The 26,043-nt window shown below is 42.3% G+C and overlaps 1 protein-coding gene across 2 annotated transcripts in view; it reads right to left on the bottom strand.

Annotated features, from left to right (window-relative positions):
* The window catches only part of LOC139480553 (tetraspanin-18-like), a 100,737-nt gene that overhangs the window by 47,744 nt on the left and 26,950 nt on the right, over nt 1–26,043 (bottom strand). Inside the window, exon 1 of one of the 2 annotated variants that reach the window (XM_071263671.1) lies at nt 22,448–22,549. The exons of the other annotated variant lie outside the window; for it this stretch is intronic. Coding sequence (XP_071119772.1) covers nt 22,448–22,549 — 102 coding nt within the window. Of the gene's footprint in view, nt 1–22,447; nt 22,550–26,043 lie in introns of those variants that run through there. 2 annotated transcript variants of the gene reach the window in all.

Below are 26,043 nucleotides of genomic sequence, written 5' to 3'. Positions count from 1 at the left end.
GAAAAGTACAGAGCATTCTTGGCGCTGAGCCACACATTTGGAAGAAATGGAACTATCTTGTCATAAGATCCTGTAATTATAAACACGAAACACTATAAACGCTCGTCGCTGCATCGGTAATTTATCACCGAGGACAAAACCGAACAGCAGGCCGTAGATGAGCGAGCCTTGCTTAAAGGCGCTTGGACCAGTATTCCAGTTATATCACCGTGTCACATTGATGTGGAAGGAAAGAACAAAGTGATGTTGGTCTTAGACGTTTACCACTTTGGTGAAACCCCCGAGCACGGTTGTGGTGTTGAATCCACGATCATAGGTTCCTGGCACGACTAAGGGACGCAACTCTGCACTATGGATCACCCGGCCTACCAATGTTTAACAGAAGAACGCTGGATTGTTTCCTGCCGAACGCGACTGATTTGATTGATGTGTATATGTAGTAACCATGAGTAACCTCACGAATTATATCCCACGTTCATGTGAGGCACGAGTGGCCCAGCACAGAGTTGCGTCCCTTAGGGGTGCCAGAATCCTATGACCATGAGTTCGAATTCCAGTTCACCCTGAGTGTTTCAGGGTTGGTCAGCACCATCATATATCCGTATTTAACCAAAGTGGCAACGTCTACGACGAGCATTTATATTTCGAGCCTTCCTCCCACATGAAACCGGCACGTCGTTATACAACTGAAATAATGTTCCAAGCGGCATTAAACTAAATTCACTCATTGAAGATAATATATCGATCCTGACGGAAACACCATGAATCCGACACTATTTTCAAGTAAACAAATATAAATGAGCCTATTTGAATTCACAAAGATGTCAAAATGTAAAACTGTGAATTAACAATGCGATCTTAACACCCGGAGACGATGGTCTACCACACCGGTAACATATGCAAGCACTGCGCATGCTCTTATCACTTCCTGGTTCTGTGAGTTGATGGTTTTTAGAAGGATTCCTTGGTTGTTGATTCAAGGTCCGCCAGATTTCAACACAAATAAAGCGAAAATATTTCATAAAGACAACCTTTCTTCCCGATCCTTTAAATTTCAAAATACCAAAACAAATAGCAACACTGTTAGTTTAAAACTAAGCGGCACTCCAAAAAAATGCTCCATGAACAGATGTGTTTTTATTCCATCCATATACAGCTTGCAATTACAAGGGTCGGAAAAAAGGGTCATTTTGCCCAACAGGAAGACCTGTTCTGATAACAATATTGTTGCCAAAGTCCTGGCACCGAACGGTCAATATAGGCGCCGCATCTGAAGGACACTCGAGCTGCTAGAGAGCTATTGATGAGCAGGAATACAACATGCGCTAAATCTGATAAGCAAATAAAGCTCCTAACAGCAGTGATCGGGTTTCTTCGTTTGCGTTAAGAATAGAAACATTTATATTATTGTATTGATCAAAGCAGTCGCTAACTGATTATTCAATCACGATTTTCTACCTTCCGTGAATTTGGCAGATTGGACTGTCGTTGCTTCATCAATGATGGGCCTTTATTTCACCATAGAGCCTACACACGCACGAGTTCGACAACACTGTTATTTTAGTTGAGAGCGACTGGTAAAAGATTCCTAATCTCGCTTTGAAGGTTAGTCGCGTGGAAATAATTCGCTCAGGAGTTCATGAATGGCAACACAGAATTGCCGGCCTGGGTGATGTTCTGCCAGCACAGATCGAACTGAAAGGAACACTCTTTTGTACCCTACCCGTAATATTGAGATCTAGGTCGATATCGGTTAAAGGACTGTCAATATGGAACCGTCCGTGGGTGTCGTGTCGTGTCTGGGACAACTAACTGCCTCCAATCACTGTAATTTCTATTTCATTCTCGTAGGTACGGTACCAAAAAGCCTTGCACGAGCAGCAGATCTGTGGGGGTCTCTATTGTATTAATTCACATCGGAGAATATGACAACGCTATACAGTAATATATACAAAGCTCCAAATGTGGGGCTTAAAACATTAAACGCCCACACAGACCAAAACAGCTCAAGTTTGACTTCATCATTCCTGTTCCAAACGTCATACAGATCAAACACGCATTTGGTACTGTTGCTGTTTGACTGAATCCAACAGTAAACCCATAAATCAAATATGTTGCCATGGTTACGTTGTGTCGAAAAACATGCTGTGTTAATCATTTGTGCACAACGTTGTTTGGAAGTTATCATTCTTACTAATTGCTTTTACAAATAAATGCTTTTAAAAATATCACTTTCCTTAATATTCCATCAGAGAATGCTAGTTTGGCGGAGTGATGCTCCCTGTGGATTTTAAATCTTTGAAAAAGCCAAGACCCCGTGTAATCAAAGTCAATACAGACGTACATCATTTGCTTGAGACAAATAACTTGAGCTCCGGACTGTCGATCCCCACTAATAACATTGACAACATCAATACGTGGGGGAATCCACTTAAAATACAATTTCTAATTCTTCTAATCCGTAGCTCGATTTCTGAATTACTTTCGAGAATTATGGCGAAGCAAAAAGAGAAAGTTTTAAAAAATACAAAATGGCGTTTTCAAATCAAACAATTCAATGATTTTGCGATCCTCCCTTCCCCACGACTGGTTCTCGTTGTGTTCCCGTGACGCTGTATGGAGCTGGGTGTCTAGAAGGTCAAGCTGTCGAACGTTAATTCACAATTCGGATCGATATGCTTTAAAAATTCTCACAAAGGACGCATTACGTACAGCAAAGATTTTAACCCTCTCAGCAAATTCTATACACAAGAACTACCTAACCCCGCGGTCTTAATGCACTCCGCTCCAACAAGAAAATGCTGATAATGTCGAGTAATTCATACCACAGACGTTTTTTACACAGTTTCGTTAAAACAGACTACTCGTTTGGAAAGTATAACATATAAAATCTATTTCTGAACAACACTCCGGATTTGCATCGCAAGGGGTCCGTTCAATCGGGGGGATGGAGGCGTGGGCAAAATCCCCAAAATCTTTAATTGATAAGCTGGGGGACGTCCTTCCGATATAACAATGGACCATATAAGACTTCTTTAATTATCTCATGAAAAAAAACACACCACACTCAGACCAGCAATTAAAACAATCTTAAGTTACGTAATTTTTCAAGTGGTACGGCTATCCCCAGTGAAATTGATCGCAGGGATATCAACATCGTACTTTAGAGCAATCGCCGTCTAGCCGTCAATCAACTTCAACAATGTTTTCACAATGTTGTCAATAAACTTATGCTATCTACAAGCATGGACTGCACGTGGGCGAGACGGTACGCGAAGCTGCAGCAGAGGTTGATGAAAGATAATAGTGGAATATATTTGATGACACGGTTGGTTGAAGCGATAGCTGTGTTGCATGAGAGAGCTACTGTTTATTATGTATGTCTAGGTTTACGACCACCCGGCGATAACCGGGTATATAGTGTCTCATATACTTCATACATCTTCATCGCGTATTCTTTATTTACACTAAAGATTGGCTCGCGTTTTTATTTTGATGTGTCATATTCTGTGTTCAAGGTTGATGGGCACGCTGACACACGAGGACATATCGCTTCACACAAAAGTTGTCGACCCGTGTCCACCTCGCTATTCAGGGTATCTGAAAGAGTAGGTATGTTATAAGTGAGGTATTCATTGTACGAAGTAGTGCCTACCCCCCCACCAAGGAGAACGGGTATGAGGCTGATAAGTGGCCATAAAAATGGATTCGAACAATGATCCAACATTTGTGAGATCTGTGCTTTGCTTTGCCAACCCTTGAACATCTTACACCAGGTCAGATTTACTAACATAATAATAATAATAATAATAATAATAATAATAATAATAATTGCATTTATAATGCACCATATTCCATTCACCACGTGGATGCTCAATGCACTACACTATTATTACCCCGGTCAATGGATCAGTGAGGACTCGATTTTCATTCTCAGCTCCCTGGGGAGTATACAACCCAAGCTGCCCGTGAGGCGCTAGAAGGTTAACAGCCACATCCTAGTGTTTTTACCTTATCTTTAAACACCGCTCAACTATCCTATCTATCCTATGTAAATAAAGATATTGCGAACAATATCTGCATCTATCAACGTTCATGTACACTTCACAATGAAATCAGGTAATATGACGTCACAGACAAACACACGCCATTTTTCCTAAGTCCAAGAAAAAACATTACACAACAAAACCCACATGTAGCGATATGAAAGAACCAGTTTACCAGGTATAGCTTTGCAGTGTTGAACACGACTACGATCACCAAGGAATATCGAGACGAAACCACTCGGGACAAATAAGTGCATAGTTTGTTAAACACAAGCTAATGGCTGCCGTCCGCATTAATCGATTCGACAGTGTATGTCCACGCGGGCCGGTGTGTTGACAGTCTATAACAAAGTAAACAAACTGGGTTTATCTATCTGGCCCTCCTAATGCATGTACCTCACGCGCGCATGTGTGGAAACTGGGACATCGACAGCTTCAGGGGTCGGCGTGAACTGTGTCCACTCTCGCTGACAAGTCGCTATTGTGACAATCAGAGCATCCAAGGGATGAGCGAGTTTAAAATATTCCTCGGTGCTCTTGCAGCCATATAGCGAATCAGTCCATGAAATAATATCTTGTTTTATGATTCGGCCCGACCCTTAACCCTTCATGTGTAAATTCGGCATTGTTTGCTACAAGACCATATTTGGTATGTTTTAGTTTCTTCATATAATAAGAATAAATCTTTTTAAGTTTTAAAAAACCCAACTAAAAATCAAATAAAAAATTATTAAGCTTTCACAACGTTCAAAACAGTCACCGAACTTTCATTGCATTTTTTTTATTGATACTTCGAGAGAATATTTTTATGCATGAAGCTAAAATTAATTAAACAATAAATATTTATTCAAATATGGAGACGTTCAAAGGATCACAGACGCTTCGTGTGACAGATTTCTCACATGCAACGGGTTGTGTCTTTTACAGCCTGTCCAAGTTTGCGCTGTTCTGAGATTTAATTATTATTTACCCTAAGGTCGTACAACTTTGTACAGACCGAACCCCCACGTCAACGAGTCGGGTAATCAATGACGTAACGTGCCCTTTCCTCCGCCGAGAGGGGTCGCTGCGTAACATTGTGTAATGTTACATGTTCACTGTGATGCATAGCTGTGCTTCGTCATCTTACAGCAAACGCGACACCTGGCCGACTCACTGTATCCCTCCGCGCTGTTGACACAGATCGATCGCAGGCGGGGAATTCCGCGTGCTACTTTTCTCGCGAGATCTAATTCGCGATTTCTGTATCGGCGAAGATAACGTTTTTTCTCGACAGATATTATTTCTGAGTAATTGAATCTGTCATAAAAGGATTTTGGTTTCGAGGACTGATTTCAGTGTTAGTGACAACGTGTCAACTGTGGATGTGTTTTGATGAGATTAAATTGGATGATATTTGATTTTGATATTTATACTTCCGCAGATAGTGAAGATTGACAGAGACATCGGTATTATGATACACAAGGCTATTCATTCATAATCACCCATAGTCAATCTCCCAAGAGCCTTATCTTGCGTAGACACGGAAACAGCCCCGAATATTCTTGCAATATATAATGCCTGTAAGTCTGTTACATATTTTAAACCTTCTGAACAAGTTTTGACATAAGAGGAAGTCTAAAGATGTTTAATAACTTGATATGTAATGTGCTAGGTTTCCTCCAGGTGTCCTCTTGAATGCATTGCATAAGCCACGACACCGAGATCATCATCATCATCATCATCATCATCATCATCATCATCGGGGGCACGGGTGGTCCAGTCGTCTGAGGCGCCGCGATTCGCTGTGCAGAGTTGCACGTCAGAAACCTATGAATCCCGATTCGCCCCGATTATGTTTCTAGGTTTGTCAGCGCCATACCCGTGCTCGTGGGTTTCACCGAAGTGGTAAATGTCTGAGACCTGCATCACTTCGGGCTTTCCTCCTACATTAAGCTGACACGCCGTGATATAACTGGAATACTGTTAAAAGCAGTGTTAAACCCAACTCACTCAATCATAATCATAATCATAATCATCATCATCATCGTCGTCGTCATCGTCGTCGTCATCGTCGTCGTCTCAACCACAGCTACCATCCCTACTACCAACAGCGCCCCCACCCCCCTCCTCCTCCTCCTCATCATCATCATCATGATAACCACAAGCAGATGTCACCGTTGTGTGTATCGTCATCGTTACTTCCACAACTTCTCCGACTTTTCTCTGCTCCCGGGGATTCTACACAACTGCATCCAATTGAGAACTTGACTCCACCTGTCCCCACGCTCCGTCCGGTGCTCCCCTGTTTGACCCAGACGAGATGATCGCCTGGGTGTGAATACAGCCGTGCGTGGGGGTGGCCGGCTAATTTAACTGCTCCAGCGAAACGCCAGCATATCACCCGACTGTCACCGATATATCTTCATAGATCTGAAGACATACATGCAGTATATGTGTCGCCAGTTTAAAACAATACCAGCAAACATTGTTTCCATTGTACAAGACGTGGTTATTACCGAGTGCCTGCACTTTGTAAACACAATTCACTTAGTCATGGATTCGCTTTACTTGGCTAGTACAAAACAAATCATACCAATAGCTTATCAGAAACCACGAGCATAGTGAAACAGCCTATTGGTACAGAACCGCCAGGGGTTCGAATCCCGGACCAGCTATATAGTCTGTAAATTCACATAATTTATATTTATATAATACAGTGAACAGAAAATCTCAAACTACTCCAAAATATAGCTCTGTATGTTCACCATGCTCTTTTATAAAAAAAGTATACTCATATCTTGAGATGAAAATGTGAAAAATAATATTGCACTATGGGCCTGTCACGCATCAGTTCCGTCGATCAATTTGTAAACAACACTAATATTGCTCTGTAACGGCACTAACATGGCATGGAAACCATCAATATAGCTCTGTAACAACACTAATTCGCACTGTAACCACACTAATATAGCTCTGTAACGGCACTAATATGGCTCTGTAACGGCACTAATATGGCTCTGTAACGGCACTAATATGGCTCTGTAACGGCACTAATATGGCACTGTAACATAACTAATATACTATGTAACGACACTAATATAGCTTTGTAACAACACTAATATAGCTCTGTATCGGCACTAATCTAGCTCTGTAACAAAATTAATATAGCTCTGTAACGGCACTAATATAGCTTTGAAACAACACTAATATAGCTCTGTATCGGCACTAATAAAGCTCTGTAACAACACTAATATAGCACTGTAACCTAACTAATATACTATGTAACGACACTAATATAGCTTTGTAACAACACTAATATAGCTTTGTAACAACACTAATATAGCTTTGTAACAACACTAATATAGCCCTGTAACATCACTTCTTATGATCCTTAGTTTGTCAGCACTACATCTAATAATGTGAGTTACACCAATCTAACAAACGTGTAAGACCAGCATCACTTCGGACTTAAAACTAAAATATTGTACAAAGCGACGTTAAGCCTACCCACTCACTCATCAACCGTTTACAATATCGACCACATGAAACAATGTTATAAGAATAGATATATTACGGTTTAAGCAGCATCAAACGAGTAAAAAGACACTTCGCATTCCTTGCTCTACTGTCGGCAGTTTCATTGTTTGGAAAGGTGAAAGAGTTTCTCCCTTGAAATGTCCCCAGCGATGTTACAATTTACCGCCGAAGGCGTCCAGACCAGCTGCATAGTGATCTAACGGTAAACGGCAACAAAAAACTGAGGTGACTTGCACTCCTAGATGAGGATGCGGTGTCGCCCAACACTTTTACCTATCTCGGTAACATTCGACACTCGAGTCAAAATGGAAATTCACTGCCAAATCAACAAACGCACATTTCTTCGTAAGTGCAGATTCCACAACCGTACGTGTTTTTCTCACCAAAGAATCTAAATTGATACCTTTCTTGAGACGTTAAACTTGCAATGCGTACAGTTACGTAATTCGTCTTTTGTCTGTAGCTTGTAGAAGCTATTATGTAGATTCGACGCTCAGGACCACCCTATGTGGTAACAGGAATAGGCTGGATCGCATGTCCAGATGTACAGAAACTGTACCGATTTATTTATTTATAAAAAAATGCTTTCCGTTTTTTAGCATATTTTGCACATGAATCACAGAAACTAAGGTGACAGCGGTCATGGCGTAATATTCAATATCTTGTGTCACACCTGAGTCTTTGTTTTCCGTAGGTTCGTCTACAATATCGCCTGTTATCCCCGTTCGAACAGTGTTTCAATCATATCTCGATGTCTATTTGTTTTTTTGTGTGTGTGTTGCCTAACTCCGCATTCAGAAATACTCCTGGCACGCGACGACGGCCTGTAACCAATCGAGTTGGATCAGACAATCCAGTGATCAGTATCATCAACAATAGTCCACGTCGTCAGGATGGGACGCCACACTGTCAACCAAGTCCTGACCATTTGATCCACTGAAATGAGTGAGTGAGTTGGGTTTTATGACGCGTTTAGCAATACATTCCAGCAATATCACGGCGGGGGACATCAGAAATGGGCTTCACACATTGTATCAATGGGATCGAACCCATCGTCGAGTAGAGCAAACGCTATAGTTGGTTTGTTGTTTTACGCGGCACTCAGCAATATTCCAGCTATATGACGGCGGTCTGTCAATAATCGAGCCTGGACCAGACAATCCAGTGATTGATACCATGAGCATCGATCCACGCAGTTGACCACCTGACCACCCTATCCCGTTAGTCGCCTCTTGCGACAAGCATAGTCGCCTGCAAGCACTTGAACAACTAGGTTACCCGCGTGTGTGTTCGCCACAAGGCGAAGCCCTAAAAAGCCTTCACTTGTGGACAATGTCTGCTCAGCAACCTGGCCTTTCACAGTCGTAAATCAGCTTATTTCCCTTGATGGTGTCAAAATAATCTCTGCCAAATTTATGGACCAATAAAACAAAAGGACCTGTGACCTGGCTGGCTGTTTCATGTGACAGAGAGAGACTCTAATTAAGGTCACATGTGCGTGACATGCGGTCATGGGGGGACGTTTTCGGAAATGAATTTTTCAATCTCCTGCCGGTCTTTTGCCTGTGTTTGGCTAAACAAGCAGGCAGTGACACGAACCCAAAAACGTTGGAAATTATAATCGATACAAATATTGGAATCACTGTGACAGACCCTTGAATTAACTTCGACATAATTACAGTGTTCGACACAAACAGTCTTGAGGGTAGGCATTAACAATTCCCGAATGTTATTTATATGTCATGGTGTGTGTGTCTGAGTCACATTCAAGCGAAAGCCTAGTTGAAAGCCCGGTTGATCTAGGTCATAGACTTTTACTGATTATGTTAAAAGCACATGTACGGTATGATAAACCGAGGGTCAAAGTCAGCACGATTATTTTATTGGAAGCCACGATCACCGGATCCTGGCGCAACAGAGGGGCACAACTGCAAAGCGGTGACAAAGACGTCTGGGTGTTCCCAATGACATGAGCGACAACCATATCTACTGATGCCAATATTGACTATTCATTGATTACTCTCCGTACCCCCCCCTCCCCCCGCCCCAGCCCCCAGCATCACCCGGTGAATGGTGGACCATCCAAAAAAAGTAGAGTCGATTTTGAGAAACTGCAGTGAAAGACGCCCGTTTAAGCGACATTCTGATCACGGACACAATCCATAACTAGAACACATCCAAACCTCAAATGCTCATGCAGTCATGCAAAAGCAACATTAGTTTAAAGTACAGACATAAAATTTCATTGTCTGTCGAACCAGTTCCATACTCTTTCTTGCTCTTATATAACGTCTCAACGAGTTTCATTGATTCTTGGATGTAGCACCTGTCTTTTACAGGTTCGGGTTTCTACATTTCTATCGCCAGCGCCGCAGGACTGATAATGGCGTAGAAATCAATTCGCCGCTAGGTGTCGCGTGTCGCTCCTACCCGTTACTTTGTTCACGTATAGCTCCTCTGGGTGTTATTTTGAGCCAGTTACTAACTCAACTGCCGATCGATCGACTTGTACTCATCTGGAATTCCCGCACATTGGCACACCTGGTGAGAAATTACTTCGACCACCATGTTGTCGCCGCGGGTTGACGATCACCGCTGGATTTGATTGGTCGGTACCATGGAGACAGTGAAGGTCGAGGTCGTGGTGACGTGGCTTAGATTAACTGCCTTGAAATCAGCATGATATCTGTCGTGCGCGTTTCCACTATTGATTTCTAGTAATGAGATCTCAGTTCAATGCATGTAGAGAGAAGAACACCATTACCCATTGCCACTTCGTAATGCACGGTGTCAAATCGCTATTGTTATGTATATCTGAACCTGTTGCAGGTCTTATTAGACATATGTAGATCTCAAGGAAGAGGAGAAGTAATTTTATTGATATTGTGAATGGTTCATTTCATTTAAAGGGCAAGTAAAGAGAAAACAATGATTGCGATATTGTTGCGAATATCAATTGTCCCTGATATATTAAGTCAATTCCCGAGAGAAAATAATCATAACATTCGTAGAAAGTATTTAAATGTCCAAGTGAAAGTGCTGAAATCCCAAGCTTCGTAATCGGATTCTCGCATGACTGGAAAGCGTCTTAACGAGTAGAACATTTTTGAATCATTGTTTCCTTTTATTTTTGTTGCAGTTTGTTTCGTTGGTCAAGGGAACATAAAAGACGATTTATTGCATGGGTAACATAATGCGGCGTCACAACAAGCACTCACGAACTCTCCACTGACCTACATATGGAAATGTGATTAATTTGTGGTTACATTGGCCACCAAGTTTGCGATTTCTTACTTTTCCCCATCCCGATCAACCCCTAACCCCTCCCCCCTCCCCATCCCTCTCCCTACTCCCATCCCTCACAGGCATGGATCTAACAGAAAGAACATAGCTCACTGTACATTACAATTCATTAAGAAAAGCCCCAACCATATTAAATAATTTACTTACTGGGTGACACGCATGCATATTTTTGTTGCCAATACTCCCCAATAACCTGATCACGTTCTTGAAGATGGCACCTTCCCAGGTGTACATCTTGTTGTAAGTGCTCTCATGGAGTTTACATGTTGGGGCTTAACCATGCCGGTTATCAGTAAAGGCCAGGCTGAAATCTATAATCAAATTGTCTTAACAAACAGACGAACTAAGCGTTATTTGAATGACCCTATCACGTTTACATTACTGTAGGTTTGCCGAACATGATTCCATCTTAAAATCCACGACCACCAGCCTTGAGTAACTCTACCTCTCCACCTCGTTATTGCGCTACGAGAAGTGACGTCAGTCAGATTACGGTCGCTGTATGGCCCTAGGGCCCGTCACATCAATTACATCCGGGTTCTGACACATTCTCCAGTCGAAAACTCCTTTCAGGTGCGCAGTAATCTTCTACCCCCTTTAATGGGGCTCATCTGCCGGAGTTTGTCATCAAGCCCGGAGAGGGGGTATTAAGCCAGCCGTGGGAGTCCTCTTTTCTAATCTGCTTCATTTAGGAAAAGATTCTCCGTTGATTTCCCATCTCGCCCGTCCTTCCTGAAACTGACGGTCATAAAACCGCCAATCTTCTCCCATTACCTGCTTTTAGACCAAAACATGACAAAAGCAGAATTAGTTACGTCGTCAATGGCAACGTAACGCGTTTCCCCGAGACTGATTATGGATCGGGGATCTGTACACATAGTCCCTCTTCTCAAACAAAACCGCTAATGAGTCCCCCCATGTCAACCTCCAGACGGCTGATATTTGTCATCAATATAGATCTACATGCTAGGAAGGAGTCGTGGATGGCGGTGTCGCCATGGAGAAATGTTGGCAGTAACATTGCTGACAAGCACACTGACAACCAATCTGACAACTATACTAACAATCACCATGGCATGACAACTAATATGACAACCACACTGACAATCACCATGACAACAAATTGGACAACCACGTTAGCAACCAATCTGACAACCACAATGACAATCACCATGACAACAAATTGGACAACCACGTTAGCAACCAATCTGACAACCACAATGACAATCACCATGACAACAAATAGGACAGCCACGCTGACAAATAATCTGAAAACCACACTGACACTCACCATGACAACAAATTTGACAAACACGGTGACAACCAATCTGACAGCCACACTCACTATTACCATGACAACAAATTTGACAACCACGCTGACAATCAATCTGAAAATCATTGCTGACAGACCAATCTGACAACACTGCACTTTCATCAGTTTGCCTTTGGTCAGAGGACAGTGTGAATGATTAATTAGAAGGAAGTACCACGAGACCGCAGGGCATTGTGGGAGCCAACAATTGGCACTTACATCTGCGAGATGTAATTTCTCATCAATCGCTATAATCGTCATAATCGCCACGTTGTTCCAATGTCTATAATCTCACCAGAAAACATACACGTGTTTTTCTGTGTGTGGAACATCATCATTTATTAAGCCTACATCATTCACGAGATGTGTGAAAATAATCTGCACGATACTACCTGGTTAATTACATATAACTGTCCATCAGTGAGAATCTAACGTGGTCTCATTTCACTGCAAACAATACGAATCATTAACGATGTTGACGCCCGGATATAATGAGAGAAAGCGGGAACAGAACAAATTGACCACTATTATTCTTCGTAATTTATTGGATACATGTTTGTAGACTAGTATATATATATATATATATATATATATATATGTGTGTGTGTGTTCAGACATTATAGATTCGAGTGAGTGAGTGAGTGAGTATGGTTTTACGCCGCTTTTAGGAATATTCCAGCAATATGAATATCAACAGTGAGAGTTATCAATTATAGTTGGGAGAGCGGCGCGACCAGTAGTAAAAGTTGACGTAAAGTTACCCCCCTTAGTTGTACCAAGATCCGCTGATCGTGGACCCGAATATGTTACTTTATCTGTCTGCAGCATGTCCGTGGTCGTTTGTTTCACCAAAGTGGTAAATGTCAAAGACCTGCATCACTTTTGGTTTTCCTCACACATGAATCTGACACACGGTGATATAACTGCAATACTGGTCCAAGCGCCTTTAAACAAAACTCTCTCATCTAAGGCCTGCTGTTCGGTTTTGTCCTTGGTGATAAATTACCGATGCAACGAAGAGCGTTTATCGTGTATTGTGTTTAGAATTACAGGATCTGAAGACAAGATAGTTCCATTTCTTCCAAATGTGTGGCTCTGCGCCAAGAAAGCTCTATATTTATTCACATATTCCACAAAGACGAGTTTCTTACCCATCTAAATGCGCATGGGAGACAAACGGTCTCCAGACAAACAAATCCCTTTACAAGAGGAGAACATTTCAAGTCATAAAACATGCGTGAGACCAGTATGTTCTCATTCTCCCAGTCGTATCGTCTTGTGATTCTTGTGATGATGCGAAAACCATTTATTTCAATTTTGGAGTATCTTTAGCACGCCACAACTCAACTTGAAGGGCTTTCATTGCCCTTCTCGAAGACACCATCCAGAAGGGATTGAACGGTGGATGTATTGATGGTCGCCATTCAGAGGAGGACCACGAACGGTTAAAGGAGGGCGATCGGCCGAGGAACAGAATCTTGTTATTAGCACTGTACAAAGGCCCTCATCCTTGGGGCAACCCTCTTATATCTCTCCTGCTAATGGCAAGGACATGCAGTGGCATTGCACGCCCTCATCTAAGTCAAACCAATTTCATATTGTGTGAAACTTTTACTTTGCCATCAATTTGCTTCTATTTGATCGGCTCTCGAGGGCCTCTCTCTTAGCTGAGGGCGACTTATCGCCGGGATGTACACAGCCTGAAATAGCGGCGTTACCATCAAACAATATTAGTTATTCCATTATATTTGTAATGAGTGTCGAATCGCCAGATCGCAGGAGCAGGAAATGAGTCCAGGCCACCAATTGGTTTCGGTGAATCAGATTTTAGACCATGTAAAAGCCGTAATGGACATTTGTGACGGTAAAATTATCCAATAAGCGCGAGATTATTGAGCGAGTGACGTGCTAACATGACAAAAAAGGCGCCAAGGGCGGAGAAAGCTTCTTGTAGAACAAGCAACTGGATTACTAAGATTTAGAAAGGACATCTACGGATTTCAGACGGTACCATCCGCTATGTGCTCGCCCCTCCGCTCAAATTAGGCCGTGCAACGACAGACGTAAAAGATCGTTAAGAAACCCACGTGACTTGGCAATTTCCGGTCTGACTACAATTTCTCCTCACTATATAGAGAGAGTTCATCGAACACGATTGATCCAATCTTACTAAATATCACAAAGTTGGACTTTTATTGTTGGAGACAAATTGAAACAGGCTTGGGTGTAAAGCCCTCATCAAGGACAAGGGCCACTTGCCGAGCTGTGTTATGTAAATATTGATGTGCGTGTCTTTGTATCTCTGAAGACGAAGTGCCCGTCTCACGCAACGAGGGCACTAGTTCTATCGTAGAAAATACAAGGGACTCTATCGTTTGACTGAAGTGGATCGAGGTCTAGTTTACTAAGAACATAACGCACAATTGCGGTAGAGAAGAATACATATTCATACTGTTCGACCCGGAAATAGCCCAAAAAACTGCTTCGCGGAATCTAGCTACATCTCGTTAATATTCATATAATGAGAGGCTTATAGTGAGATGATGCATCGTGATTTTAGATTTGTAATATCAATTCATCTATGTCAAATGCACTCTGTAATTTAGCACTGGCTTGTAATTTAAAAATAGAAACGAATTGCCTTCATTCCAGTAATCAGCAAGTTTCACCGATCCATATTTGAGATGGATGGAAAAGAAAAGCAGTGATGCTGTGGTAGTGTTGAGCCGGATAGGAAGAGGAAACAATGCACGTCGCATCGATGTGTGTGTCGCCGTGGCAGAGCTGTAGGTGTAGATGTGGGTGTGGATGTGGATGTTCGCGTGGATGTGGATGTGGATGTTGGTGTGGATGTGTGTGTGTGTGTGTGTGTGTGTTGATGTATATGTGGATGTGGATGTAGGTGTCGATGATGGTGTGGATGTGGTTGTAGATGTAGGTGTAGATGTAGATGTGGATGTGGATGTGGATATAGATGTGGGCGTAGATGTGGATGTTGGTGTGGATGTGTGTGTCGGGGTTGGGAGTGTAGTGTTGTCGGTGAATGTTGAGATGTCAGGTGAAATTGAGTTTAACTTCACGTTTAAGATTACGTTATATAGCATTTATACAGCGACGTGTGTGTGTGTGTGTGTGTGTGTGTGACTATGTGTGTATATGTGTGTGTGTGTGTGTGTGTGTGTGTGTGTGTGTGTTTGTGTGTGTGTGTGTGTGTGACTGTGTGTGTGTGACTATGTGTGTGTGTGTGTGTGTGTGTGACTATGTGTGTGTGTGACTATGTGTGTGTGTGTGTGTGTGTGTGTGTGTGTGTGTGTGTGTGTGACTATGTGTGTGTGTGACTATGTGTGTGTGTGACTATGTATGTGTGTGTGACTATGTGTGTGTGTGACTAATGTCAGTTTTATCGTGCTTGCCCACTGAGACACCATGCCGCAGTTATACATGAATATCTTACTCAGATCAAAGACGAATACATTAAACTACGGTTGCAAGGAACTCAAAGGAAGTACGAATTCCAGCTCGTCATAACCGTAGTTCGTTATAACCATATACAGCAAATGGCCAGGACCAAATAACAGTTCGTTATAAGCGTGTTCGTCATTAACGTAGTTGACTGCATAACTATGTTCTTCTTTCCTCAGTACACGGACTCCGAACTGACCGGTCATTGTTTCATCCCCTTAATGCCGAACGCCAGGCAGGGTAACAACAAGTACCATCTTGTAACGTCTTTTAGTATGACGCGACCAGGGATCGAACCTCCGACCTTCCTCTCTCTGAGCATGCGCTCTATCCACTAGAGTGGAGGTTGGTTTAACCCGCTTCGTCCAACTGTCCCGCAATATCACAACGAGGAACACCAGAAATAGGCTTCACAATCACTAATCAAACACAACACATCCTGACAGATAAAATAGTCGCAAGGTCTTGATCGAACACGACCTGACACCTTCGTTTGTTTAAATGAAATCGCGTTTCGAATATTATATTATTTGTTATTACTCAAAATCGTCAGGGTAACAAGTACCATCTTTTAACGTCTGTTGGTATGACACGACTAAGAGATAAAAACCACAGACCTTCCGCTCCTCATGAAGAAACCCTATCCGCTGGACCATCGCTTAATGGTGATGCTGCTTAACTTGATGATCGAATTAATATTAAAAAAGAACCAGAAATAACGAGTGTACCATTGTACTCCTAATTCGATCTACTCTGAGCGAATGATGTTACTTCACGACGGCCTGTAAACAATCGATTCTGGACGAGGCATACCGGTGGTTGATATCATGAACAGCGATTCGCAATACGCTGACAGCCAGTAACCATCCAATAACCATCACGTGACTCTTTGACGAACAGGAGATAATGGGGACCAATTGTTCCCCTTGATGCCAACGATGCCGACGTTTAAGTTTAACTCACTCACTCACAACTCACTTGATGCCAACGTGTTGAAATTGTTGCTGCAATGGGACACCAGAAATGGGCTTCACACATTGTACCCATGTCGGGAATCGAACCCGGGTCTTCGGCGTGACGAGCGAACGCTTTAACCACTAGGCTACCCGACCGCCCAGTATCATCAAAGAGCCAAACAGATAGCCAGACAGTATTATAAAAAAAACAACTGGGTACGGTACGGCTTAGATGTATCGCATGCTTGTCCATACCTGATATAGCGAGGTATGACAACATGGTATAGTGAGGCAGGTATGACAACACGGTATAGTGAGACAGACAGGTATGATAACATGACCATATGTATAGTTCCCAAAACATACGCAAAATAAAACACTAATTTCACGACACCCCAACCCCCAACCCCCCAAAAAAAAGAAAAAAAAAGAAAGAAAAAAGTTTAACAACCCTGTGGAATTATCCAATGTAGTCTGTTCACCGTCCGTGCCTGCGTGTCTTTATAATCATTCAGGCATTACGTGTACATTACACCACTGCAGTGCATATTACACAAAAGTGCCCCGTCTATCTCATTGTACGAGTAACTCTGGACATGTATCGCTATTGCGACCTCTCATGCGATATGCCACACACATTGAATAGCACGCAAACGGGACAAAACGCAGTCACCTGAACAAGTGGTTTAAGCAGAATTATGCCTGACAAACGTCCACTCACTGGTTCAAAAGTACCCACAAGCTGGACGCAATGGAGTAAGAATAAATGGAATACCCAAAGAAAACCAAAGACAACTAGCACATATTGCCCGTGAAGATCCGGGTAGAATAGGTCTTCAGCAACCCATGCTTGCCGCAAAAGGCCACTATACTTGTCGTGAGAGGCTACTAACGGGATCGGGTGGTCAGGCTCACTCACTTGGTTAATGCATGTCCTCGTATACCAATTGCGTGGATCAATGCTTATTAAGTCAATCATTGGATTGCCTAGTCCAGACTCGATTATTTACAGACCGACGTCATATAACTGGAATATTGTGACGTTGAACAACAACCAAACAAACAAACAAACTAGCACATGTATGAAGGATAACATAGTTTAAGAACGTACTTAATGCCCTTCGGATATACTCAGACTCTTTAAGCTGTTCATGTTGTCAGAAAAAATAACACGAACTCACTAAAGAGATATTGGCAGGTAAATGAGTAAATGAGTTTGATTTAACGTAGTTTTAACCAGTACTCCAGCTACTGCACGGCCTGATGAGAGTGAGTGAGTGAGTGAGTTGGGTTTAACGCCGCTTTTAACAGTATTCCAGTTATATCACGGCGTGTCAGCTTAATGTGGGAGGAAAGCCCGAAGTTATGCAGGTCTAAGACGTTTACCACTTCGGTGAAACCCACGAGCACGGGTATGGTTCTGACAAACCTAGAAACATAATTGGGGCGAACCGGGATTCGAACCCACAATCATAGGTTTCTGGCGTGCCCAAGGGATGCAACTCTGCACAGCGAATCGCGAAGCCTTAGACGACTGGGCCACCCGTGCCACCCGTGATGAGAGAGGAAAGACCGAGTGATGCGGGTCTTAGACGTTAATCCTTTTTTTTCATATAACTCACAAGAACGGTACAGTGCCAACATAACTAGAATAACAATCTGGAATTCTGGGATTCGAAGCATAGGACCTGTGCAAGACTAAGGGGAGACAATATACAGCAAATAACTATCTCACAAGCTGACAAGGGATCGAGCTTTAGCCGAAGCAGGCGCATGCTCACTCTACCAGCCTCCGTAGCATGAAACAGAAAGGTTGCCTACATAGCACTGAACAACGTTATATAACTCGAGCCGATTTTCAATTTAGCAGTAGTATTATTTTGAGAGTATTACCTCACTAACTCGACATACATGTTAAAAAGACGTACAATTCTCATTGTTAGAGAAACATTTACTCCAAGAATAAAGTTTTCTTATTTACAAAATATATATCCACAAAAAATCCATATGGAGCCCAGACCAATGATGAGGTAATCTAGACTTGCTGAATCATTCTAGACTTGAGTCGAATTCATATTATATTTATTCTCTTGGTTCTGGGAGACAGACTGTTCTCTTTGCTGTGTGAATATTTCGACGTTCCGTTTGTCTCGAACATCGGATAACTCGACCTATATTCGATGTAACAGGTGCTTTGAGAGTGCATAAAATGCTAAGCAAATATCCAATGTATCGACAAACCAATAAATGCATAAATCCTTTCGTGTTGATGTCATGTGATACTGCAATAAACATGCCCGTGCGCATCGTGAGTGTGACAGACGCACGGTATCTGTTGCTATTTAAACATGAAACATACACCTATATCATATACTGGTTCCGGCAATATGTGCCAGTTCATTTCAATCGACCCACATTTGTGTCCTTCACATCAACTTTAGCAGACTGCATTGTTGATATGGATTAAATGTCATTCGGGGCAATTTACGGGGTTCGTTTGAAAGGATTACGTCGATATATTTTATATCTGCATCTTAATGAGGCATCTTGGCCTACACAATCGATAACAAGATACGTAGAGAGCAGCGGAACGAGAACTACAAAATACTGTTAATATCCAAAGTTCCCCGAGAAGTGATATTGATGCTGTATTAATATCAACAGGCGTTACGGTTTAAAGTTGTTCAGCTTTACAATGTATTGAGATGAAAAATCAATAAAACGTGCGTGAATTTCCCCGCTATCGAGTTTACACTACAATATTATAAACAAACGAACAAGAAATTTGATAAGCTGAAGAACAAATACACAAATTCCGTGTTTTCCCAGCCGCCAAGTGATAATTCGGAAAAAAAACCTTTAGGGTCGTACTTTGTAGCCAAACCGGCAAAAATATTAGTTCATGGAGAAGTTTAATATCACAGCTCGAAGGAAAGTCAACAGATTCGGCGACAGCGATGACAAAAAGGTGTCTTGTAGCACACAGTTATAGTTCCTTGGTCAATATTCCCTGGTAAAAAGTCTTAGAAAGGGTCGGATCAATTGGCAGCGGTTAAATGGTCCTGGCTTGGTGGCGACGATTCCGGTCTTTGGCTGTTTGCGTTGATGCGTCTTATATAAACACATAACTTAATAGCTAAAAACTATCGCGCTAATTGCAGGATTTTGACGATTCTTTACCATTTCTCAGAAACACTGGCATATGAGAGGTAGATCTCTTAGCACGTTCCGATAACAAAGCGCCTCGGGTGAAACAAACAAGTTAAATCTTCCCAACGGAATATAGTCGTCGTATTGACTGCAATGTCCATTGTTGGAGATTTGAAGGCATTTCATTATTCCCATCCCCGTTCAAAGAAATATGAACGCACAGATCAATCTAACAAGAGGAATAATAATAATGAGAAGACAACAATAACATGGTGCTCTCTTCAGAGGCCAGAAAGGGGCAGTTGGGTAGCCTAGAGGTTAAAATATTCGCTTGCCACACAGACGTCCCGGGATTGATTCCCCATATGGGTCAATGTGTGAAACCCATTTCTGGTCTCCCCCATTGTGATATTGCTGAAATATTGCTAAAAGCGGCGTAAAACGATACTCACTCAGACACCAGAAACGACTTTATTTTGGCTTCACATATAAAACGTCTTTTTTTTACATAAATTAGATTGTTTAAAAGGTGTGCTGAAACACTTTAACATCGCGTTCAAGAATATTTCACTTATAGCGACATGCATTCACGTGTGTGAGGCTGCTTGTACTAGTCTGGACTGGTCGGTTTCATAGTGAACGTTACTCATAATATCAACCACTGGTTGGTCTGATCCAGACTCGATAATGTACAGGTCACCTTCATATAGCTAGAATATTTCTGAATGCGACGTTAAACAACAAACAAACAAACTTAGTTATTATTATACTTATCGTATTAGAGCATATTAACATTGTTTGTTATGATGTTGTGACAAGCTCAAGATTTGTAGGCAGATAACGCTATCAATAAATCCTCACACATCGGATCCGAGGATATCGACATCGGACCCGTTTCTCTAACCTGTATAATGAACTACGAGATGTGAATCGCCCAAGGGCGACAACCGCTGCTTAATCTGGTAGTTATTAACCAAGATAACGGCTTTAGCTGTGCTTGCCCGCCTATTGGAAGTTCAGCCCGAAGGGATAGATAAAACGTCCCCACCCCCTACCACCAGCCAAGCCCGAGGGTACAGACGAATTGGTTCGATCGATCAGCTCAAATTGCGACCGGGGTCCCACATGAAATAGGTATGAACCGGCACGTCAGCCGTCTAACGTTTTTAACCCTGCACGTGATCGACAGCCGAGTTGGAATATAGAATTCAGCCGGGGCTCTTTATCTTCTGTCCAGCGTGTATATAATGGGCGAGACGAGTACCCAACAACACAGGGATCCAGAAACGTATCATCTTGTCATAGCTCGTACAGCTCCTCAATGGCCCGTGCTCTAAGAAGGAAAGACAACATGGCTATCTCAGCGTCATCTATCGACCCCGATGTCCGTCGTATATCATCTTTGACACTAAGCTTGATAGAACGCTTGCCCTTCGGCGCAATCCGCGGACTGCACAGATTCCTCCTGCGCTTGGAAAACGATTACATGACATTGTGAGAAGAGGCGCAAGTTTCCTGAGAAAATTACGCTAAGTCAAACGCCAAATTAAGTCGTTTTCCGGCTAAAAAAGGAACAGCTAAAACAAAGCCAAACACGCTCCTCTCGGCTGCAAGAGGCATCCATCAGTGTCATCTGACATCGTGATTTTATCTGATTACTTACGTAAAAGATCTTAGTCTTTTCAACCTGACCTTGCGTTCGTTTTATATGAAGACATTTATTGCAATAAAATATTTTAATGGGGACGTAAATTGAAGGAAATTGCGCCTGCAGTTGGTTGGTAGCTGTTAGGGCAATGACCTGCATTATTTCCGACGTTTGGGTTTTGTTGTTGCGTGTGCTTGCATGAGTAGCCTGTAATGCGCGTGTACGTATATGTATGTGCGTTTGTTTGCGTGCGTGCGTGTGTGCGTGCATGATTTTGGTTCCTGAAAGCTATGATAACAAAATAGAAAATAATATAACAGAATACTATCACCACCGAATCCCACCAAATACCGTTACACTATAAAACAAGTGACAAAACGTTGTGTCACTTCACAGTCAACGTTAATCGAAAAATATCGCGGCGGTATGTATGCAGTCGAATCCTGAACCGTCATCTAATCCTGATAGCATGGCCAACGATCTAACAAGGCTCGATGAACCACGCAAGCCAAACATATTACCGCCAGTCCTCGCTCTTTACGACAAGCCAGAAGTGAGAACCCTTTACGACAAGCCGGTAGTGGCATCCCTTTCCGACAAGCCGGTAGTGGGAACCCAAGGCTGGAAGGTCTATAAATAATCAACTCTGGGCCAGACAACCCATTGATTGATATGATGAGCAAGACTTCACACCGTCGGGGGTACGATGACACGCATTCAACCAAGTCACCGAGCCTGAATAATCGAGCCTTTAAGTCTCGTCTTTCGCCCGAGCTAGGGATCAGCCCCGTGAAGATCCGGGTTAGAATTAGTCTTCAGCAACCCATGTTTCGCGTAAGAGGCGACTATCGCGATCGAGTTGTCAGGCTCTCTGACTTGGTTGAGGCATGTCAATCACAGGATTGTCTGGTACAGACTAGATTATTTACAGACCGCCGTCCTGTACTTTGAATATTTCTGAATGCGGCGTTAAACAACAAACAAAATGATGGAGACAAATTCTAACCGATAGGAAAGGAAACATAAACAATTAAAATAAAGAATGATTTACCCATGTTGATGTTTCGTAATATGTTTCGTCGTCTTTCCTTGGATACCTGTCCACGAGAGGTAATACCATCTTGTAGGACCAAACGCTGTCCTTCTCGTGCATACCGTGTTTGGGAAGTGGAAGTGACTTTGTTCTATTCCGCCTTCAGACAAGTCGACAAAGTCGATCTTGAAATGATCCCGACAGCTGTTGCTTTGAAGACTTAAGGATCTTTGTTCGAGAAGGTCCAGTGTTTGTTAACAAAGCGATCTTAGAATAACAGTAAGTGCACATGCATAAACTGTTCTAGACTAACGCTTGGTCTCTGAAAATATATGCTTGATATAAACAAACAGCTATATTTCAATTGAAAAAAAAGCCCCAGTGAGATGAATTTGTTGAAAATTTTGACTTCCTTCATTTAGATCCATAGCACTACAATATAGGGCTTGGCGGAAGGGGAAAGTATTTGTTTCAGGGAGTGTGAGACAGTCTAGAATAGAAGTGTTCATGATCGAGTGTGAAATGTCGGGCCCACATCATGCATACTCAACACTGCATGTAACCTTGTAGTGAGTGAGTTAGTTTGGTTTAACGCCGCTTTTAACAATATTCCAGTTATATCGCGGCGTGTCAGCTTATTGTGGGAGGAAAGCCCGAAGTTATGCAGGTCTAAGACGTTTACCACCACGAGCACGGGTATGGTGCTGACAAACCTAGAAACATAATCGGGGCGATCCGGGGTCGAACCCACAATCATAGGTTTCTGGCGTGCCCAAGGGACGCAACTCTGCACAGCGAATCGCGGCGCCTTAGACGACTGGGCCACCCGTGCCCCCCATGTAACTTTGTGAGTCATACAGACCTGAAACAAATATATCCAAAACAACCCATGCAAGTCTATAATAGTTGGCAAGTCTAGATTGCGACATCGCCAAGAGAGTCGCTTGGCTTTTTTTATTCAGATGATTTAACAACTGTTTTTTTCTTTACTATACATTTATTTCCATTGCAGAGACTCGATGTTACACAAATACACAATTACCTTGTACTGATAACAGATAATAGATAACATAATAACAACTCCAACGATACGTCGATTGAAGGCCATCTTGACACGAACAATAAGGCGACACTTCTTAAATTCTAAAAGTGAAAAGCACAAAATGATTACAAAATAAAAAAAACCGTTTAGTTTTAGCTCTATTTTTGATGTATTAGCAAAAGAGATACAAGAAGAGATATAGTTACATTGTTACCACAGTTAACATTCTCAGCTCCCTGAGAACTGTACGCTCCAGAGCTAGGCTCTTTAAGATTCTGCATTTTCATTTTATCCTACCCGGTACCCATGCATTGCGTGGTGAACGGGCAATTTTCGTATTTTTCTTGACAAAGTGCTAGCTATACGTGCACATGGAACTGCATGGGGTTAAGTAAGTGAGCGAGTTGGGTATTAACAGATTTTAAGTAACACAACTCTGCACAGCAAATTACAGTGCTTTTGACAACGGGCCCATCCATGCCGAGTAACCAGTGCCATCAATACCTACCAGAAAACACATGTCTTATTCCTCAACACTTGACAACAGGTAGCAAGGATGAATTGGTCATTTGTTTCTTCTGAAAATCATGCTGTACCATGAACGTGATTTTGAGAGTAAAGGTTCGGGTAGCCAAGAGTTGCTCCCCTTTAACTGCAAGGATCCGCTGGTCGTGAACTATATCCAAGTTCGTGGATTTCCCAAAAGCGGCACACGTCTAAAACCCGTGTCAAGAGAGTTACCGTAATCGACGTAATAAGCGCCCAGGGCGCTCTCAAAATTAGAGACCCCTGCATCTTCCCGAGGCAAGAGAGTTAACTGACTAAAAGCCCAGTTTCCACCCTTGCCGAACTAGGCTGGAATTCCTGGGCTCGATCGTAGTGCCACCAGTGGCTATTACGAGTTATGTCCCTTCTATGCCTCTCCTATGGACCAATCAGATTCCACCTCACATATCACTTGCATTTGCTTCAAACAAAATGAGGGCGCCCAGACAAGACGATCTGATCGACAATCAAGATCTATGTGCGAAGTGCATTAAATCACGTGAGCACCTTGGTTAAATACTTGAAAAGATTTGGAAAATATCTGTTGACAACGAGTTGGCGGTGCACATGCGTTGCAGATCCTGCAATCGAACGAACTCTGCATGACTGTTAACGAACCGAATTTCGACTTCGGTGCGCGATTTTGATTGGACTGTACATAGACTCGTTAGTCCAGCCAGAATCGAACTCCATAATACCAGCCTCGTTCGGCAAGGGTGGAAACTGGACTTTTATAGTCAGTTCACTCTCTTGCCTCTGGAAGATGTAAGGGCCTCAACTTTCCACATTTGGATGACACGTCGAGATATAACTGAAAAAAACGGCATTTAACCCAACCAACTCACTTATTTCGAAAGTTCACGATAAGAGATGAATTTCGTAATGACACCCACGGAAATGGAATAAATATGCCCAAGATAATTTCGAAGGTGGTGATTTTTTTCTTTCTATATGGTATTATAAAACACTATCGTGCGCTGTAAAAAACACCCAAATGTGGCATTTTTTGTCGATGTGATGTGAACGATATTAGAGCTCATGACGCTATGCCAAAAAAACTAAAAATCAATAGGAACATAAGTATATATGGTGAAAAATAGATGCGTACGTAAAAGTAATTATTGACGAGTATGACGATTAAAAAGTAAAATCCAAGAACCGTTTTTTGTGAAACATGTCTATTTACGTTTTTCTATCTCTACCCACGCGCACTGTATCAATCAATGAGTCATTACCTCGCCTTGTGTCGATGTCAACTGACAATCGAGTACTTTCATGTGACGGTAGTCACGTTGGTGTGATTGAACAATGCTATTACATCATACATCATTCTTTATCTCTTCATCTGCGCTGGAGATGAGGCTGAACATTCAAAGAAAGGACTGCGCCATTATCATCAACAAAAACATTTCTCATTGTAGGTCACTGGCGCATTACTGTCATTGACAGTTGATTGGCAGCCTATCGGGCATTGACACGTACGACTATAATTATATAATAGTACTATACATAGAGTGAATGAGTGAGTGAGTCGGGCGAAGCACCGCTTTGTTGTTTGTTTGTTGTTGTTGTTCATGTTGTTTAACGCCGCACTATATTCCAGCCATATGACGGCGGTCTGTAAATAGCTGAGTCTGGAGCAGACAAGCCAGTGATTGTCATCCACGTAATAGGAATACGATTACATGGAACAACCAAGTCAGCGAGTCTGACCCCTCGATCCCGTTAGTCGCCTCTTACAAGCATAGTCGCCTTTTACGACAAGAATGGGTTGCTGTAGACCTATTCTACCCCAGGTTTTCACGGGTTTAACGCGCGCTTTGAACAAAATTTCAGTTGTATCACGACGTCGAAATTGTTCTTGGGTTGTGAAAGGCCATAAAATATGCCGCTAGTTACAATAATGAAATTGTATACTTTTTTTAACTATCAAACATTTTCAAGAAGGTTTTAACATTAACGCAATTGATTATTAATATCATATACATATTCCAATCAATTATAAATAAGACAAGGTTCGTGTGAG

The sequence above is a fragment of the Haliotis cracherodii genome, unplaced genomic scaffold (genome assembly GCF_022045235.1).
Source record: "Haliotis cracherodii isolate W230 unplaced genomic scaffold, xgHalCrac1.p SCAF_4, whole genome shotgun sequence".
NCBI classification, from domain to species: domain Eukaryota; kingdom Metazoa; phylum Mollusca; class Gastropoda; order Lepetellida; family Haliotidae; genus Haliotis; species Haliotis cracherodii.
Note: the sequence above shows the minus strand (reverse complement) of the source record. Positions and strands in the feature narration are given on the sequence as shown.